General features: G+C 43.6%; 1 protein-coding gene across 2 annotated transcripts in view; it reads left to right on the top strand.

Moving 5' to 3' along the window:
- The first annotated feature begins 792 nt into the window (after positions 1 to 792).
- Positions 793 to 20,254, top strand: part of PAK1 (p21 protein (Cdc42/Rac)-activated kinase 1) — a 42,665-nt gene continuing 23,203 nt past the window's right edge. Inside the window, exons 1-3 of one of the 2 annotated variants that reach the window (XM_010189952.1) lie at positions 793 to 873; positions 14,573 to 14,783; positions 19,998 to 20,098. In XM_010189952.1, coding sequence (XP_010188254.1) covers positions 14,594 to 14,783; positions 19,998 to 20,098 — 291 coding nt within the window. In that variant the 5' untranslated portion in view covers positions 793 to 873; positions 14,573 to 14,593. Of the gene's footprint in view, positions 874 to 14,572; positions 14,784 to 19,997; positions 20,099 to 20,254 lie in introns of those variants that run through there. The other variant, XM_010189951.1, reaches the window with a different exon arrangement.

Below are 20,254 nucleotides of genomic sequence, written 5' to 3' on the forward strand. Positions count from 1 at the left end.
TGCTCTGAATTGTCTTTCCTTTGAAGAGGTAATTGACTGAGTATTTACTGGAGGAGTGGTCAGGCACTGGAACAGGCTGCCCAGGGAGGTGGTAGAGTCACCATCCCTGGAGGTGTTCAAGAAGTGCCTGGATGTGGCACTTCAGGACATGGTTTAGTGGCCATGGTGGTGTTGGGTTGATGGTTGGACTTGATGATCTTAGAGGTCTCTTCCAACCTCAATGATTCTGTGACTGGAGAAGGGCAGAGCAAACAAGAAATACTCTCACTTTTCCTCCCCCTCTTGTGCCTCCAAGATCACAAATGAGGTCTGTGTGAGAACTGGGACGAGAGTTTTCATCTCCCAGGTACCAGGACTGTACTCCACGTGTTAAAACTCAAAATGAGGGTGTTGTAGTACTGACCCCAACTCTTTCACTGATTTTCTGCTCAACGTTGTCACTTATCACCTCTTAATTTATTTTCATCACTAAACTGGGGCCTTGGATACTGTTGACTAAAAACACTTGCTTCAGATAAGTAGTTTGAATGATGTTGCATTTCTCTCTCCTTGAGAGCAACCTCCCTGCCACATTTTGTGGCTTGTAATTGTGGAACAATTTGCTCAGGGACACGTCCATGGGGTTTTGAGCATCCCCAGGGATGGAAACTCCATGATTTTTCTGGGCAACCTGTTCTGTGGTTTGGTTCCCTCCCCAGGAATAAAGTTTTTTGTTCTATTTTTTTGGTTTTGTGGTTTGTTTTGTTTTATTCCCCCCACCTTCTTACATTTAAATGGAATTTCCTTTATTTCAGTTTGTGCCCATTGCCTCTTGTCCTGTTGCTGGATACCACCAAGAGGAGCCTGGTTTCATCTTCTTAACACCTCCATCAGGTATTTATGCACATCAGTAAGATCCCCCTGAGATTTTCCTTCTGCAGGCTCACCAGTCCCAGCTGTCTCAGCCTCTCCTCGTATGTCAGATGCTCCAGTCCCTTCATCATCTTTGTGGGCCTTTGCTGGACTCTCTCCAGTCTGTCCATGTCTCTCTCGTACTGGGGAGCAGAGCACTTGACGCAGCGCTGCAGATGTGTCTCAGCAGCCCTGAGCAGAAGGAAAAGGATCACCTCCCTTCACCTGCTGGCAGTGTCAGATGCTGTGGACCTTCTTTGCTGCAAAGGCGCTTCGGAGGCTCACGGTCAACTTGATGTCCACCAGAACTCCCAGATCTTTCTCTATGCAGCTGCTTTCCTGCCAGTTAGCTCCCAGTCTGTGCTGGTGCCTGGGGTTATTCCTCCCGAGTGGCTTTACATTTTCCTTCGTTGAACTTCGTGAGGTTGGTGTTGGCCCATTTCTCCAGCCTGTCCATATCCCTCTGAGTAGCAGCACATCCATCTGGTCTGTCAGCCACCCCTCCCAATACTGTATCGTCTTTAAGCTTCTTGAATGCGTACGCTGTGCCATCACCCATAATCTTTATTTTATGAAGAATCCAGAGCTCTGGATGAAGTGTTTAATGAATCAAATCTTTCGACATTTCTTGAAAGTACATTGCTATTCACTGGGGGAAATCAGACAAAGATGAGACAGCTTCCCTATCACTAAAAGAACATTAAATACTGTGCCTTGTAGTGAAGGACTTCATCCTTATTATTTAAGGCTTTAATTCCCTGAATCTCTGATACTTCCTGCAATACCAGCTCATACCCTATGCTAACACCGTAGCAACCTGCTATAAGTGTCACTATGTAATGTTGCTTGTTGGCCAAAAGCTGGACAAGGAATGCTTTCTAGGGTAGGAAATCCATGGGGCTGGCAGGAAAAGTGCAGTAGAATAAGGGAAAAATCCTATTATAATTTAATAGTATTGCAAAGTGATTTTTTTTTCTCTCCTATTAACTGTGCACCAGAGGAAATAGAGGCATCAACTGAAATTTTCTCAGTGCTTTAACTATATCCCCCTCCCCCAAAACTTACACCCTAGGCACAGTCTAAACCTCTGGGCTAACAGATGGTGTTAAGAGGGGGAGGGAGGGGGAACAATTTGCATCTAAATAGCTGAAATAAAAAAGGGTCATGTCCCACAGACCAGCCCCACTCACCTGCTGTTTAAATCCCCCTGAGAAACAGGCAAAAGCGCTTAGTTTTTTAACGTCTGCGTCAGCTGTACTTACTCTCTGAAGCATTCTGTCCTAGAAAAGCTGCAAACCCATGTGTCTTGCTAGATGGATTGTGTTCTGGCCCCAGAATGATGAACTCTTAAGCATTTGATTCTTTGAATGCGGTTGACAGCTGTGCCACTTTTGTTCAGCCCTCCAATCAGAGTGACTGCTGCTGGCTACCGTAATTAGTGCTCGCACTAATGGTATAGAAAAGGTTCAACCCAAATGTTTCCTCTTCTGTCAGCTTCATACTCGTGTGGGTGCACGAGTCAGATGTGCTCTTGCCATGTGGTTCTGGGGCGTCATGCTGCAATATTCTGCACTGGGTTTGCGTGTGTGGGTGAGATGGGGTTTGGCGCTAGTGACCACCAAGCTGCAGCACAGTGGTGATCCTGCTCCTGCAGGACTGTGGCACGGTTCGGTGTTGGATGGCCGTGCTTCATCCTGCATACAGGCGAAGCGATGTTGCTCTGGGTTTCCAATTGTGTACTGTAAAAATTTGCAAGGTTGTACTGAGACCTTGCTGCTTTGTAATGATTTTCTTCTTGAGTGTAAAGGTCTAAAAGTTGTAATTGTTGTTGTTCTAGCGGTGGGGAGGGGAAAAGAAACACTCGCCCATCACTTAGAATCATAAAAACATTTAGGTTAGAAGAGACCCTTAAGATCATAAAATCCAACCATTAGCCAAGCACTGCCAAGTCCACCACTAAACCATGTCCTGAAGTACCACATTCACACGTCTTTTAAACACCTCCAGGGATGGTGACTCCAGCACTTCCCTGGGCAGCCTGTTGTGGTGCTTGACCACATGCATACATACACATGTGTGTATAAATATGTGTATATACATGTCTTTGTTTACACACACACACACACACTCTATACTGTACTACACACCCCACAACACAGCTGCTCTGAGCCCTGCTCCTTCTGTCACCTGCCCTTGGTCCCCTAGCAAACATACAGGCAGGTAACTGGTCCTGGCAGCTGTACCAGCTTGTGGTGCTATCTCCTACGAATAAATTGCTCTCTGTGCTGCAGGGCCTTACAGAGTATGTGAGATCAAATTCAGAAATGAAAGGTGACTTTTGAAATACTTATTTTCTCTTTTTTTCTTTCTTAAGTAGAATAATGTAAACTGTGCATCTCTAGAAGAGGTGTGTGTTATTTCTTGACAAAGAAGGCAAAGTGTGGAAGTATGAGGAAATAAGAGGTGCCCTTTGAGGCAATGTTTGCAGGTGGTGGGGTGAAGAATGGGAAAGCCTTATTGATTGGCCTGAGACGTACGCTGTTTTATTTTATCTGTTTTCTTGTAATTTCTTTTTTTAAGCAGTTTAGCAAGTGGCTGACTGACACTGGAACACTCATTTCTCTGTCTTCCCAAGCTCTCCAATTACGAGAGAAACTTGTTGTACAGAAAGGACCATTCTGGTAGTTTACAGTGATTTTTCAATCATTTTCTGGATGTGGAACTAAAAGATTAAAAAAAGATGTGCTGGATTGGAACTGTGCCTGAAGCAATCCTCAGGATAATAGGATTATTTGACTGATTTTTAATTAAAATAGAATTCTAACTAGATTGTTTTGAGCATACATTCAGCTTTGGTTTGCTGTTATTGGTCTAATTGCCTCCTAAATGAGAGATATCAATATTCTGATTCACCCTCTCCCTCTGAGGATACTGACATTAAGAGAGTGTAAGATGATTTGTAAATGATATACAGGCATGCAAGGTAGAAAATGGCCTTTAAAGGCATTAGCCAAAACTTAGGTCTTCTCTTTACCTGTGGTGTCTTAACAGAGAGAATGATTAATTGATATTTTTTTCTTTAATTATTTCTTTCTCAGCACTGACAGGTTGTCCAAACTCTCTGAAATATAGTCTGAGAAAAATGCCAATAATCTCAGCCTTTGAGGAAGGAGCAGTTAATGAATTCTCTAAGGAAATATCCAGAATACAGATGCTCTGTGGGGAAGAGAAAGTTAGGAGCCAGCAGTGCAGGGGCTGGAGACAGTGCATCATCTCAGATCTGAGATGGAAGCTGTCTGCTGGTAACATAAGGTATTAAAATTACAGACTTGTGGGCTGATTTGCTCTGGGCTGCTTTCTGAGAGCTCATTTCAAAGAGTCTCAATATGAGGTTTGACCACTTCTATTAGAGATATTCTGGTTCAGCTTTGTCAGAACCAAGGCATTTGGTTTTTAAATTGTATTAAGGATTGAAACTCTCAGGGGAAGTTCCACATGTGGGGATGTAAATTCAAACCATGTTAGAAGTTTAAAGAATATTGATTAGGCTCAAACCCACCTTTTACTTTTAAAGCTAAAAGGGACTTAGCACAATGGCAGGCCACAAATTTGGATATCTTTTATGATACTTGAACAGAGTAACAGAGACTGATAAGACTTTGAGACTTTAGTTAAAGTAGAATATTTAAGCTCCTCAGATAAAACTAGATATACATTGAAGAGTGTTCACAGAAAAACAACAGTTATTTCCAGTCTGAAGAAGTGACTTTTCTTAAAAATAAAAGCAGCCAAACATGCGTATCTTGGGAGGCTGTGAATCAGCACCTGCAAATACCAGCAGTACGAGAATAACGAGGAATGGAGGAAAACTCAGCTCAAAAGAAATGACTGGAAAGAAAGAGTGGAAGGAGCAACCTCACACTTGCAGAGGGAGAGCGTTTACTGAAGCCATCAGGGCATGCTCTGCTCTGGACTGATTTACAGAATGTCCTTTCCCACAGCCAGCATATTTCCCTTCACTGCATCCCTTTGCGAGGAGTGTGAGAACAGGAAAGGGGGAGTTAGCGTAGGGTGTGAATGTTAACTTCAGTAGAGAGGGAGGCAGCACTTACATGAGGCATGAAGAGGATGGGGCAAAATTGGTTTGGGAAGTCCAGCCCCGTGCATTCCTCCTGTGTATGCTCAGGGACCATTGCTGAGATTTCTTTTGGGCTGCAAAATAGCTGTTTCCAAAATTGACTGCCCTTTTTCTGTCTGGGTTTTATAGCAAACAGAACTGTTGCTGTAAAGGTGAGAGGTGAAATTGTAGTGTGCTAGTTATGGTATTTAAAATATCTCATTTTACAACCTCTTGCCTTGGATTTACAATAGAAGAGAGAGTGTAGGTAGGTAACCTGGGGTGGATGCTGAAATGGGGATTGGTTTGGGTGCCTGAACACTGAGGAAGCTTTGGGGTTATGGGTAGGTAGCAGGAACCTCTTACAAGAGCGTGCTGGTAATTAAGATTCAAGGATGTTCGCTATTGGAATTAAGGAAGGATGATCAGAAATCTCTGCATCTCAATCTGCTGCATGCTGTGCTCTCCAAGGGAGGCTGATTCAGATGCGGATGACCTTAGTGGGAAGTAGCAGTGGGACTTGAGGAAGGTGACTTACAGCGATGGGAGGGAATGCTATACTGAACTAAATGACTTGACTCGTACTTGGCTCCCTAGAACATCAGTCTTTGGCTGTTGTCTTCATTTCGGGAATCTCTTGAGTTTTGGCTAGCACTTGGAAAAGGTACAACAGTGTCTATAGAGCTTCTTGGCTGCTCAGTAGTGGCTATAAAATAATTTTTAGCATTTTAAGTACAGAGGGGAGATGCAACCAGCCTGACAAAGCAGTCTTGAGAAGAGTAAAACATGCATACTGACAGTCCATCCATCAGTGAAATCCAAATTCTGCTGAATTTGCAGTTTGTGTTGTTGCTAATTTTATGATGTAAATGCTCATCTGCTGGGAATTGGATGAAAAGAAGCAAGTTGCTTGCTGCAGATGCTGACAGGGCTGCGTAGAGAAGCTCGATCAGTCTCCGCTGGATTGAGGTTTGTGGCTGCAGCCGATGTTACTGCTTCATGAGAATGAATAAGGTTTAAATAGGTAGCAGTGAAGATCCATGCATCCTACTTAAAACTGCTTAAGTAGTCGTAGCAAGAGCACAGGATAAGAAGATCCATGCCCCAGAAAAACTTGCGTGAAGATTTTTGAGGAAAACCTTGTCTGCTTTTTCTGGTCCTGTTATTAACTCCTACTCCTAATTACATAGTGCCTTAAAGTGGGTCTGCTACTGTAATAAGTGATGTTCTTATATTTCTTTTATTCAATGGAATAAAAATAGTTCACTTGGCTCATGGGCTTTATTTAACTGAGCGCTATTGCAGAGTTGTGTTGTAATATATTGCAGAAACAGCAGATCCTTTCTACCGGTCCTACAGAGCTTTCTTTTCTCTACTGACATACAGTAAATATGATTGCGATCCGAGTAAATGATGTGATAAAAGGGCCTGATGGTACCTCCTAAGAACAGACTGCTGCTCATTAAATTAAACGATGATGGTTCTTAATGGACTGTGCTTTCCAGTCCATTTGGTACACATAAGGAAGTCTAGGAACGCGAGACCTGGCCACAGTGTACTCGCTATGCTTACTTCTGTATGTACTGGGATTATAAAGTAGGTACAATAGGGCGTTTTGCTAGATTAGATATCGTTATAAACACAAAGCTGGTGCTCTACCAGCAAAGGAGACTCCACTGTGAAAGCTCAATTAGGTGGAAACCCTGAGCTACCTTAGGCTTTTTCATTTTGCTTTTTAAATGAACTGCTTTGAGAGCACTACATGTATCATAATTGAGGGAGTAATCATTGCAAACTTGAAGCAGATTTATGTGCAGATCTCAAATTGTTTGTGTTTTACTGATGCTAAATTAGCTCTTTCAGTTCTGGGTATTTGACCGTGCTTTCCTTGTCTCCTAATTCAGTTTGTCTACAAAAAGCTCCTGTTTGAAGCAGAACTCGTTCTGTCTTGGGGAAATTATTCGTTCTTCCTCTTTCCCCAGCTTTGAAGAAGAACCAAAACTGTAACGAAGCAATGTGAAACTGAAGCAATCTTTGACATTTCCTTTAATTCAAAACTACTGCCAGGCTGAAAATCCTGGCTAGCAATTAAGGGAATGTGACAGCTTTGCCAGTCGTTACATAAATACTACAGAGCTTCCTACCGTCATTAACTGCAGCGAACACAATGGAGCTACACACAGAAGGGAGCGCTGCTCTGATGATAAATGTTTGCCTTTCCAATTAGCACTGAACTGTTGCGGCATTTCCCCCTCTGTCTAATTGAGGCTCTTGGATGGCTTCATCCGCTAATGACGCTTGTGTTGTCTTCTTATTCTTTAGTTTCCCAGCAAAAGAAGACTTGAATGAGTTTTGGTCCTAAGAACATCCGTTTCCTCTTTGCAGGTCTCTGTCTTGGTGTCTTCTCAGAAAAACTCACCTTTTGCAGGGTAATGCAGACTTTCTGCTATTTGCTTACTGTGGCTTTTTGCTAACCGCTGCCTTATGGTGTCCTCTGAGTGCGTAGGATGTTGTTGACTTGACCTGACAATGTTCTAGTTTTCTGACATATTTCTTACCCTCCCCCCCATTGCTAAATGGCAAATGTCAAATCTCTGCATTTAACAAGATACAGGTTTTGCAAATACCCATGTGTATTTAATCGTGAATACATCGTACTAGGAATTATTCCACATCAGGGGATAGCGGGGCTTAATTCTGAGCCCTGCGCTTTATGTTCATCTTCTGCATTGGAAACTTTTGAATGGAAAAATGATTAATGATTCAGCTGCTTTCAGTTGCTGTCGCTGCTAATGTGCAGTTTAGACTTGTAACCAGTAACTTAGGTGGAGAGGAGCGGGGGTGTGTTTAACAGCATATATTAATACATTTTCTTCATGCTCCATCTAGTAGTTTCCACTGAAATAGTTTTCCTCCAGGAAACCTGCTTGTATGAGTATGCTTTAACATAAGAGGCCTTTATTTTTTCTCACCCTGCTTAGCAAGCTCTGGCTCCAGTCACTGCTTTGACTTGTGGGGTTGAAGCCCTGCCTTCCTGTGAGCGAAAGTGCAACCGGAGCCCAGGCTGCTCCATGCGGAGCTGGAGAAGGGAGCCTGTCCCCACATCTGCAACGGCAAACTTGCTTGTTGGGGCATGCAGCTGGGGGAGGGGAGACAGTGCTTCTGGAGATGAGGAAATCAGGGTGATTTGTGAGCTGAGGACTTTTAAAATTGATACTCTTGGTTCCCTCTGCCTCGGCTTTTTTTTTTTTTTTAAATATGGATGCGATTTATTTCTCTTGGGCTGTTTAAAAACGCTGCCCGGGGATGGGAACAGCTGGAGCTGGTCTCTGCGTCTCTCAAAGCTAGGTTGAACTACCCAACTGGAGCACAAGTAAGGTGAGTTCATGGTGTGCTCCTGGTCCTTGGACACAGCTGGCACCGACTGCAGCACGGTTATTGTTTGACACTGCCAGTTACTCGTGAAACAACTGAAGCCGAGTTGAAGCACGGCAATTTAAGCTGGTGCTGTCTCTCTGCAGTTTTGGGTTCAAGCCTAATGTGGTGGAAAGGGCTTGACCTGCCTCGGTGCTACTGAAACCCTCAGCGTGTCTGGGTTACTGTCAACAGCGGTCATGCATGGGCCCACACTGGCGAGGCTGCTGAAAGCTGGGCCTCGATTATTTAAAACAAAACAGGAGAAAGCTTCCGTAACTTGAGTGAAAGGAGAACTCAGCTCTGTTGCTAGGAATCGAGCGGTTATAATTAGTCTGTTCTTCTCTGGAGGCATATCTGTGCATACGATGGGTTAGCATCTATATATATGTTAGCCCAGGAAGAGATTTCGCAGCCTTCCTGCCCAGAAGCAGTGCAAGCTGCGGTGATGTCCGCGTCCTCCTACAAAATCCAGGCTGGGGAATCCTGCCCGGCAATTCTTGCATTGAGCACAAACAGTTGGGCTTTTTTTTTATTGTAGAAGCTTTTTTCAAAAGGACCCTCCAGTCATTTGGCTTTTAAAATTCCAAGCCATGGAGTCCTCCAGCATTCCCGGTGAGTTGTAACTGGTCAATAGTCCTTTATGTCTAGCACTGTGGAAGTCATGCTGGCAGCGGAGCAAGGCTGCAACCAGTAGTTGGCCATCTGCCACAGGAGTGTGTCTCCCTCCTCCTCCCCACACCCACCCACTGTGGGGAGCAGGGGATGCAGTCTCTTCTAAATGTGTGCTTGTTTTCAGTGATTTAATTATTGTTTCATCTAATGTAGCGATTTCATGTGCATCTCTAGGTGTTGGCAGCACTCACAGGGGTCTAACAGGTAAATTCGACAGATGAACAAACACTGGTGTTGTGTAATTCTTTGTTTATTAGAAATTTATGAAAACCTGTTTTGTTGTTTGGTTGGTTGGTTTTTTTTTCATTTACATGTAAATGTTGGGTGTGGGCTGATGCATTGATGGCCCTTGACTTTTTTTGGTATAATTAGCACGCTTGCACAGCACTTAGATGTGCAGTAACTGGCTGGGGAGACAGCTAGAAGCTACGCTTTCCTTCTTTTATTGTTTTTTAAATCACCTCTAAATGTGACAATGAGTCTGTCCTCCCTCAGGATGTGTGTATTGCTGCTGCCCTTTTCTGAGACAGCATTTGTCCCTGGTCCCTTTTACTGTTGGGTGGAGGAAAAGAACACCTCCTGCCTCTTTTTTTCAGGTGGGGTGCCATTCCTTCAGTGTGAGACTGTGTTTGAAATGTAGTCCCACAGAAAGTAATAAAGAAAAACTGAATGAGTGTCTTTTCATCCTGTGTCAAGACCCAGCTGGTGAACTGTGCCGTTAATTTGCTGCTGGGATTTGGAGGAAGGGGGTGGCACACCTGGAGGGAATCTGCTGCTTGTGATGTGTTTGAGCAAGGAGGAAGATCATTTTAACTGTGTGTGCAGGAGCAATGTCTAGCCGTGGGGTGGGAGGGTGCAAGGGTACTGGTGCAGAGGTAAAACACTTGTTCTCATCAGGAACAACTCAGAGGCAAAGACTCCTGTCTTTTTTTTGTGGGCAAGACACCCTTTACTCACCCTGGCAACAACAGAAAAGCAGCATCTTGGACAAATGTGAGATTTTCTTCTGGTGGTAGGCAGAGAGGGAAAAACAGTTGCTGAGCATCTCCCTCCTCCCGCTCTTGTTTAATGTAGTTTATTCATCTCTAAGTTGTAGTGAGTAACTTACAGCTACCGTCTTGCCAGACTGCATGAATTATAGATGGCTCTTTTAAGAGTTTTCATGTTGACTCCAGCAATTAGCATGCGTTGGACATAGTTATCTTTATGGCATCTACTGTAGCATAGGTTTCAGCTCCTCTGACTTTTTAATTGCTTTCTGTTTTAGCAATCAGTCATCTGCCTGTCTTGCTAAGGAATATAAAGAAAACACCACCACCTTGATAGAAACTTACAGTTCAGCGTGGAGCATCAAGTGTGAAATGATGTGGCTTACCAGAAGGAAAAATGACATAAATAGAGGATCTTTGTTCTCTTTTGTGTGTTGTGTATGTGTGTTACACATAGTAGTCCCAGAAGTCTCCACATATGTTAGGGTCCCACTCTCATGAGCCTGTGCCTGTATTACAGGAAAGCTGCTGGCATAAACTTCATGATTTTGAGCCATATCTCCCTAACGCAGATCAGCAGACCCGCGTGGATCTTTGCCTGTCTCCATACTCTGAACTCAAGGTCACCCGTGTTGGCACCTGTGGGTGCCATCTTCTGTTCGGTGCCTCCGCTTGCTCTGTCTTGAGCTGCCAAGTGGTTTCCTGAGTCTCGTGTTCCAGTGCGCGTGGTTGTCTGCCACTCCTTCCTGTCTGCAGAAGTGGTTTGTAGATGTGAAAGGAGAGTTTGTCAGGTCTGCTGTTGGACTCCGTTGAGGCTGGGGTAATCTAATTTATGTAATGAGCTTCAAAAGTTGATGAGGTGGGGCAGGGAGCATTTGAAGGCCTCTGTAACTTGACTTAAGGCAGTCACAGGTTGCAGTAAGTAATAAAACTTTACGTAAGTACCGAGTGCTGAAACAGCTCGAACTTTCAGTACTCCCAAATGGCTGCAGAAACAATAGTCCTACATCATTGCTATGCCTTCCTAGCAGTGTTTGTGGGGTTTGGTTTGAGTGCCGGTATTTTAATATATATAGTAGTGGAGAATAATTGTGTCTGCAGCTAAAATGTATTCCCTCATCTGACTCCAGTTGAAAAGTTCATGTGTAGTTTCATTGCTTCCACTGTTCACTTAATCATACCGAGGAAACGTAAGATGAATTTCTCAAAGCAGAGTTGTGCTGGTGTGGAGAAGGAAGTAACTCGCTGCAGTGACGCTTTGCATTCCTGTTACGATGGATTGCACCCAGCAGAGTCACTCACTTTGGTGGCGTAGTGCTGATGTTATGCTGGCTGGGGAAGCAATTGCCTGGTGCTGTGAACTTGAGCAGGGCCTTCGCAAGGGGAGTTGTTTAAAGCCTGCTCGCATGAGAATTGCCAGGAGATTATTTTAGGAAGAAGAGAATTTGCACAGTCAACAAGGCTGCAGTGAAGGAGAGAGATGTCCTCTGTAACCACTTGGTGTGACTCTGTGCTCTGGGGCTAGGATATTGCTGCTTTTAGAGGGGATGACTTCTGTAGAACCAGTCTCTTAATTTTGTAAGTTAAAGGATTTCTCTCACCCCCCAGCTCAAGGCAGATAAAGTATCTTTTGTGACTCAAAATGTAAGACTGATGAGGAAAGAGATCTGCAAGAATGAGCGATGGAGAAGAAAGGTGATGCTGTGCCGTAGGCTTTGCCCACATGAATGAAAGCTGCAGTTATGGAATAGGTGTAAAACCTTTGGGAAACTATGTAACTTCTCAGCAGTTACTTGCTCATTCAGTGAATAATGTAAGATAAACAAGAGCTGCTGGTGCCTGGGTTTCTAGCCCTGCGGTAAAACAGTCATTCACTTGTGCCCTCTACTTTCTGACTGAGAGATTTTGAAAAACCCTCTTATATTGAAAAACTGAGCAGATGTCCTGGGGGTTTTGCACTGGTGGAACTGTGAGTGAGGATGCTTGACGTCCAGAGATTTTACTTACGTTTTTATGGTTGTCCTTTTTTTTTTTTTTTTTCCCTAATGTTCTTTTTCCTTCCCCCAGCACTAGGCCAGCCTCTGCCTGTAATCTGGGGCATTTTTCTTCCTCTTCTCACTTCTTTTTCTCCAGCCTGGAGCCACATAAGGCTCTGTTCTGTTCCTTGTGCTGCCCTTTGGTCTGATGTTGCATCCATTTCCCAATACAGCAAACTTTACCGTGTCTCTTGCTCAGTCCTGCTGTCTCAGCCATGCCTGCAGCTCCAGGAAGTCCATCCAGTGGGGTAATCTTTGGAGGCACCTTTATTCAAACCCTTGTAGGGTTCAAACAAGGGTGCTGCAGCAGCAAATGTGGTGCCCGCTCCTGGGAAGGGCCATTTGGCAGGCACAGAGCTGCTAACATTCATTTTCCTTCTGCTTCCCTATTTGCAGCATATTCCTAGCACCCTCCCAGCAATTTGCTTTCTGATGGTTAAATAAGCATTGCTGCAAAGAACGCAGTTCTTGTGTGGCACTTCTGCTTATGCCGTTTCAAACACTTTAATTGTGCCAGTCCAGTGCCAACACCACTGACACTGCGATGTGCAAAACCCATCAGCGAGGCCTCAGTATCTTCATGTTGCACAAGATTTGTGTGCCAAATTTGTGGTTGCCAAATTTACCAGTTGGGTTTTAGTTTAGACATTTTTCCTCTGCTTAGACAGGGAGAGTAGTCACTGGCACCACTTCATAGCTGGCACTCCAGTTGTCACTTAGTTCTTCTCTGTGTTGTACTGGAGAATGGTGTGAGGTTGAAGCAGGAGCGATGGGAGAGGCACAAGGCACATGCCAGAACACTCCCAGACAAATGCACAGCGAATTTCCCCCCCCCACCCCAAATGCCAAAACTGTCCCACCATTACAATCAATACCCCGAATGCTAGTCTGTCATTTCAAATTCCATTGCACAGTTGTGTTGGAGGCTGGGTTGGGGTCGAACCTCTTACAAAGCTCTCTGTGTGTGAAGGCTTGTCCAAAGCCTTACGGGCTGCACAGTACTGCGAGCCCAACCATTTAAGAGCAAGTGTGAAGAAATCAGGAGCCAAATAAGTGGAGAAGGTGGAGCTGCAGACCAACCATGGTAGGTGACAGCTAAAGAACCGCTGCTTTCAGCAAAGTCTGTCACGTTGCAGCTGAGTGCCATCTGTGAACAGCATTTGCCTTTCATAACTCTATAGCTGTGATAGCAGTGTGCCCTGGGTCCAAATCTTTCCTGTTAACATTGAGCATCAGTAGCTTGGCCAAAGAAGACTTTGAAGATGGGCAGGGCAGTGTTCTGTGGTTGTAGGATTGATGTGTGGGATCTCTTTGTGGTTGTTGATCTGGAGTAAAACCCAGTGTGAGTCCTCTGGGCCCAGCCTATGGAAGAGCAGCTCCCTGGAAGCCAGCAGCGATCTTGGCTTTGAAACTGGACTTCTCACTTATGGAGAGCAAACCGCTTTTGACTTTCTGCCACCCAATAATTCTCCCTGAGTGAAATATCTTCCCTTACTACTTGTGAAATTCATTAAGCTGTTGAACTGCTTTTTCTACCCAAACAGAAGCTGTTCCTGCTTTGCACTTTGTTCTGCAGTTAACTCCCAACTTTCTTCTGAGAACTTAATGCAGACGAATTCCTGTTTCCAGAAGGATCTTGCTGCAGCCAGGCTGTGTCTGGAGTAATGCTGATCTCATTTGGGTGGAACAAGCTAGTTGTTGCAGGATAATCTGTTACCCTATTCCAAAGCTTCCGTCTTTAAATCTGCACAGCAGGGATTATTTACTTAAGGATTTATGTGTGTGTTGGGGATCTAGTTTTGTTTGACCCTTCCAACACAACAAAATGCAGTCAACTTTCCGGCGGTGTGAATTGTGCCTGAAGTGTGCCACTACATCTTGGGACTGGCGAGGGCCACGGCGCTGCATCTGAGATGGCGTGGGGACAGCTCTGCCCGGCCATCGCTGCCCCTGAACCAGTTCAGCAGCGTTTTAGCAAAGGAGCTTGAGCAGCTGCGTTGAAACTCCTTGAGTGCAAACTTCAGTCTTTCTGCATCCTGCTGTGTTGGAGACTGATGCAAACCTTTTGATGTAGTTTTCAGGGGACCTAGCATGGTTTTGAGAGGTCTTATGAGCTTTACAACTTGCTCGTTCCTCTTTGATATCCTTGCTCTTTGCTACCTCATATTTTCTACTCTGCCTCCCCATCCTACACTTCTACTCTGTGGTTTGCTTGAGAATAGTCCGTATCCTGGAGCAGGCTTTTCTTGATGATCCATAAGTCAAACGCTTGAACATATTCTTGTTAACAGAAAAAAAATGGAGCTTGGGTAGGCTTTGTTGCGCTGTCACTTGGTCTGTGTTGCCATGAGTCTGCAAATACCTGCTTGTGGTTTATTTGACAGTGTGGGGCTCTATTTTACAAAAAGTAAATAAATAAGACTTCTGATTTATTTTTTCCCTATTCCTAGTAACGGCCTCCCCAGCTGAAGATGTCGAACAATGGAGCTGAGACAGAAGACAAACCGCCTGCTCCTCCCATGAGAAATACCAGCACCATGATTGGATCAGGAAGCAAAGACTCTGGGACTTTGAACCATGGCTCAAAACCTTTGCCTCCCAACCCAGAAGAAAAGAAAAGGAAGGACCGATTTTACCGATCTATTTTACCAGGAGATAAAAGTATGGTATTTTGTCTCTTGTAAACCTCTTGTCTGGATGCTGCTCCTAATGACCTTGGTTAAGCACCTGATGCTTAGGGATGGTTTAGGTTGTAGAAAATGTTGTGTGCTTGTTTCCTGCACAACTGTCTTGATCATTTTGGGGTACATAAGGTGCTGGCTGTAGATCTGTTTTTTGTAATGATTAATCCTTCCATGTTTAATCCATCCTGCTTAGTCTTTTTTTTTTCCTTCCCCTTAAATTCTGAGTACAGTGTCCCTGAAAACTGGGACTAGCTCTGCCACTTTCCAGCCTGACTTGTCCTTAGTGGTCTTAAAAATCATAAATTTTTGCACCAATTACAAGCTGGCCAATTAAAGCTGACACTGGCTATTCCTTTGGTAGGGAGTGGGGGAAGGTCTTTGCTTGTTTGTTGTTTTGAACAGCAGATAATTGGAGTTAAGCATGGTGAGCAGGCCATCTCCTGCCAGGCCTGTCATAGGTCATGGTCATTTACTCTGTTCTCAAGTTTGGGTCAGGCATTGTCTACTTGCTGTTAAGAATAATCTGTTACTGCAAATTCTTACACATTTCTTGTGAACTGAAGGAATTTTCTCCTGTTATAGGGACTGTAACAGATGGAAACGGAGACAGGAACCATGAACCGTACATGAAATTCTCATTTTTAAGATCAGGATATTTTAAAAACCCCTCTCTCTCATGAATCTTTTGAAGTGATGTAAGGAAAAAAAAATCTCCATCTCCTAATGTGCTGATTTCTTTTTATATCTGACCTATTTTTTGGAGTTTGTCTTTCCAATACCTCAGCTTTTTGTAGAGTCTGCATTGCAATTATATCTGGACACTGGGTAACTAAAGTCACATCGAAGTATCTTCAGCTTCGTGGGCTTCAGGATGAAGGCTGCCTCATAATTGTTTTATTTTAGTAAAAAGACTAATTGGAATTATACTTTCACTAATTTAAATAAGATCTAGGTTAATTTTCTACAAAATATTGCAGTATTCATGATTATTATTATCTGATACCTTCAGCAACTTTGGATTGTTTTACAAACCTTGATTTTTTTTTTTTGATTCTGCAATCCAGAAACCCATGTGTTCAAAGTTTGCCGGATCTTGGTTAGAACTTGCCATTCTGAGTATTAATCCTAAAAAGCTGCAGGATTTGTTGGCTTGCTTAAGGGAGTGGGGCTTTTAAATCCCTAGGCTCAGCAGTTGCAGAGAATAAAGAAATCACCTGAAATTTATAAGAAAGTAAAAGAAATACAACCCGAAAAGCTAGTTTGAACTGGATTTTAAAGGAGAGCTGCAAAAGTGAACGGTTTGGATAAAATCAGCAGCCAGACTGCCGTTGATTTGAAGATGCCTGCATTTACTGAAGATTGGCCAATGTAGCAGATGCTTCGAGACATGAGAGGTTTTTGTTTAGCCAAGCCCAGCAGAGCCTTCTGTTGCAATACACCTGCCTGAACGGGAATGATTGCTTCTGTCCTCCAATTCCTATTGAGCAAAAAATACCTTTAACACTGTCACCTTCACTTCAGATTGGTTGATTTTCATCTTACGAATACAACTTCTGTTCTCATGGTGACAGCTAAATTCCCAGTGCCTCCTGCTGCTTAAACACTAATGAAATTCCCAAGTGGTCAGACACCTCTCTTTGGTTTGTGCCTGATATAATTTGGGTGTTATTTGTTAATCTGGCTAGACTAAAAAGGGAGTTGGTTTCCATTCAGTTAGGGGATTGGGCAAATCTGTGACTTCTGGATCATAAAAAATTGTGTTTAACCTCTGCTGGGGTTGCAAAGAGCCTCCAAAGATATGAAATGCCTGGTGGTTAATTTTGCTAGCGAAGTGCACCTCAAACACATGGACTGATGCTGTGGAGCAGGCGATAGACCTGTTGAGAGCTTGTGGGTCCAGATCAGAGGGGAGGCCAACAAGTGGGGACATCTGAAGGGCATATTTTACAGGTTGCTGGGACAAGAAGGGCAGTTTTAGCTGAAGGCACTTTGGAAAGTGTCTTTTACATTGCACAATCCATGTGCATGAACAGAGCCATGAGGTAAAGGACACATCGGGTTTAAATCCTGGGCTTCATGCCTGCAGAGGCAGGGTTTTACCCACAAGCTGACAGGTTTTAGCACCCAGGAGTCATTCCTGTGGTGACAGGGGGAGTGCTTTACTAAACCTTACCAGTGGAGAAGACCTTTCTCATCTTAATACGCTTCAAGATGGGCTCATGGCCTTTCTTCATAGTGAGACATTGTGCTTCCTAGTCACAGCTCGAGTTGCCAGAACTTCATAAGGAAACTTTATAGGTGGCTTTTGTAACAACATCAAACGTGAGGTTTTGAATGCGAAGGTGGTAAGGTGTTTGTGGGAATAAAGCACTTGATGGTAGGTAGGCCTTCCTAAACAGGTAAATTTATCTTCATTTATTTTTCTTATTTAAGATTCTTCAATGCATTTTGACTCATTGTAAGGATAATATAATCTCTGTAGCGGGGGATTAAGTGTTTAGCAAGATTGGGAGTGCCCGTCTCTTTACTTCTTTTTGTCTTCTGCCTCCTGCTATGACATAAATATCTGCTACAAAAAGCAATTATATTATTAATGGTTTAATATAATTAGGCTTTTAGATCTGTTAGATTTTGGATCTAAAGCTTCTGAAGTTCGTTGTCCTCTGGGACTGCTGGAGGAATATCTGGTTTCCTGTGCCAGCTTCATGTGCGTTCGCATGATGGTGGATTCAGTCTGGGTGCTACAAAACCCTGAGTGTGGCAGGCAGATGTAAAACTATGTATGGAGCAATTATGGTTTCACCTGCTGTAACATTATCACTAAGACATAGTGATTTTAGTATGAGTTTGTGGTAGCTGTCCCGAAGAGTTGTTGAGAGTCAGAGAAAATGCCAGTGGTTGAGATGCTGTAAGAAGTGGTTGCAGGAAATGAAGATAACTGGGAGAACGGTAACTGCTTCTGGGGTGTGAAAACAACGCAAGTCATAAATGCATAAAAACCTTTTCCTGATTCTATATTGCAGTGTAGCCATACTGAAACTCTCTAGCTATGTGTCAAAGTACGTATGTTGAGGTACATACGGACAGAGAGCTGGAGTGTTGATGTGACAGAGGCCATGGTGTTATTTAACCAGTCCCTCCAGAACCATGTTACTGTTCTGTGTAGCTGAGGCTTGTTCAGGCCATCATCTTCTCTGCTCTGGATAATTAGCAGTCATCTTGGTTTGTTGGTTGCATGCATACTGGAATGGTTGATTGCAGAGCAGTTTGTTGGGATTTGGGTCTGTGGTAGGGAGCTTGAGCTGTCTGAATGTAGACATTAAGAAATACGAATAGTGTATACAGTTACGTGTATTGACTTCTGGATAGCAACTCAATGTCCTTAAGCTTTTATAGGGATATGTTCAAATCTACTGTGGCAGTCATCCTGTACCGTGTGTGGGTGCACATCTCCCATGCAGCACTCCTGCACAGTGGTGCTGGTACAGGTGCCCTCTTCTTCCTCACCTGAGCCCCTCTTCTTCCTCAGCTGGGTGATGGGCTTCTACACTGAGCTGACACCTTGCTCTTTGGCTTGGTAAAATGGCCTGATCCTGTAGACGTGACTATAGATTTTGGTGCCTCTGATGGCTCTCTCTGCATCTCATTTCCTCTTGCTTTCCATCTACTGCTAATGCAGGCAGCTTTTTCTGTATACCTGCTGGATGCAGCTGCTTGTTCCTTCTTTGACTGCTGGCTGTGCTGCAGATGCTCACCATCTGCTAACCAGCAGCTGCTTCTGCCTCCTCCTACCTTCCCCCTCTGCGATGGCTCCTCCAGCGAGGCAGCTTTCTCTCCTCTTTCCCCTTGACAACTCAGTCGCTTTTCTGTGATTCAGATTCCTCCATTCCCTTTGTTTGAATGAGGGATCAAAATCAATCTGTTCCATCTTTGTGTCCCAAATGGAGCATCTGATCCTTTTCTTTCCCCAAAATTACTTTGTGCAACAGTAACCATGTAATGATGCAGAGAACAATGCCAGAGCTGGCATTGAAGGGAACAGGATTCGGTCCTTTGGGGCAAGCTCCACACAACTAACCACCAGCAGAGTCTTAAATAATTGCAATGTTGAGCATTAACCTCACGGGTTTCTGAAATACCTGAGGTTTGGCATTCACGTTGCCAAAAATGCACTGGGGAATGTCAGCCACAAAACAAATTTGATTTGGCTCTAGATAGAACAGGTGGCAGCTGGGAAACATAAGTGCTGTAGTCACCTTCTCCTGGCTCTGCTTATTTTAGAACTGCAAGCAGCAGCAAATCTGAGCAGGACATGGTTCTTCCTTAAACTGATCTCAATTTCTTAAGTGCAGTAAATATTAAAAAGGTGGAGTCTTTAATACATCATAAATATGGATGAACTTAATCCAAGGCGCAACAGTAATCTTGTTTGAAGACCTGATTTGAAAGTTTGCAGGGTGCATCTGCTCTGATTTATTTCCTTTCCTGTTTCTTCATGACTTCTGCTCCTCACCTGTCAGATTCTGCCCTCTTGCTCTGTGTCTTCAAAGCTTGTTATTAAAATCACATTTAGCACATTTTGTGAGCGGAAAAATATGAATGGTTTTGCTCATATAAGATTTTGCAGCAGAAGCACACATGTTATATCTGGTTTTCTTCATAAACTCTGGCTTGAGGATGTAGAATGAAGGAAACAATTTATAAGCAGTATTTGTAGTTAATTTTGTCCCTGTCTTAATATGAGAGGTGAGTGTATTTTTAACAGCATATAATATTTTTTAAAAGGTGCAATAAAATAAAAAATATGTTCAAAACTGCATAGTGCTACTGTAGTGCTTTTGACTCTGACCTGTTCAGGTTTGAGTGAATATTTTCAATAAATAGCTCTTGTGCTGTTGAGGCTAGCCCTACAGGTTGATACTTGACATACCAGAAATATCAGTTTTCTTGTCTTACACTTGCCCTGTGTTACAGGACTTTGATTTTTGTTGTCCACTCACTGTGACTGCTCTTTAAATGTGGTAACGAAGTTTTTTAAACTCCCTGTTCGTCTGCCCCGGGTCAAAATCCTATGACCAGCAAAAGGGGGCTGTGGTTGGGTAGGTAAATTGGAAGCTGTTGCAGAGATTTTAACTCTTGATGGATTTATGGATTTTGTTGTTGTTGTTGTTGTTGTTGTTGTCTCTTCCAGCCAATAAAAAGAAAGAGAAGGAACGGCCAGAGATTTCCCTACCTTCAGACTTTGAACACACAATTCATGTGGGGTTTGATGCTGTCACAGGAGAATTCACAGTAAGTGAATCTGAATGAAGAGAGAACTTTGTGGTTTGGCTTATTGCTAGGAGGAGCCAGGACCCATTAATCTTTTATATAGTAATGCTGGAAAGGCTATTACCATCATCTAGTTTGATCTACTTTGAAACACGTCTGCAGAGGTTACCCACTAAT

This window comes from Mesitornis unicolor, unplaced genomic scaffold (genome assembly GCF_000695765.1).
Source record: "Mesitornis unicolor isolate BGI_N332 unplaced genomic scaffold, ASM69576v1 scaffold1668, whole genome shotgun sequence".
Lineage (NCBI taxonomy): Eukaryota > Metazoa > Chordata > Aves > Mesitornithiformes > Mesitornithidae > Mesitornis > Mesitornis unicolor.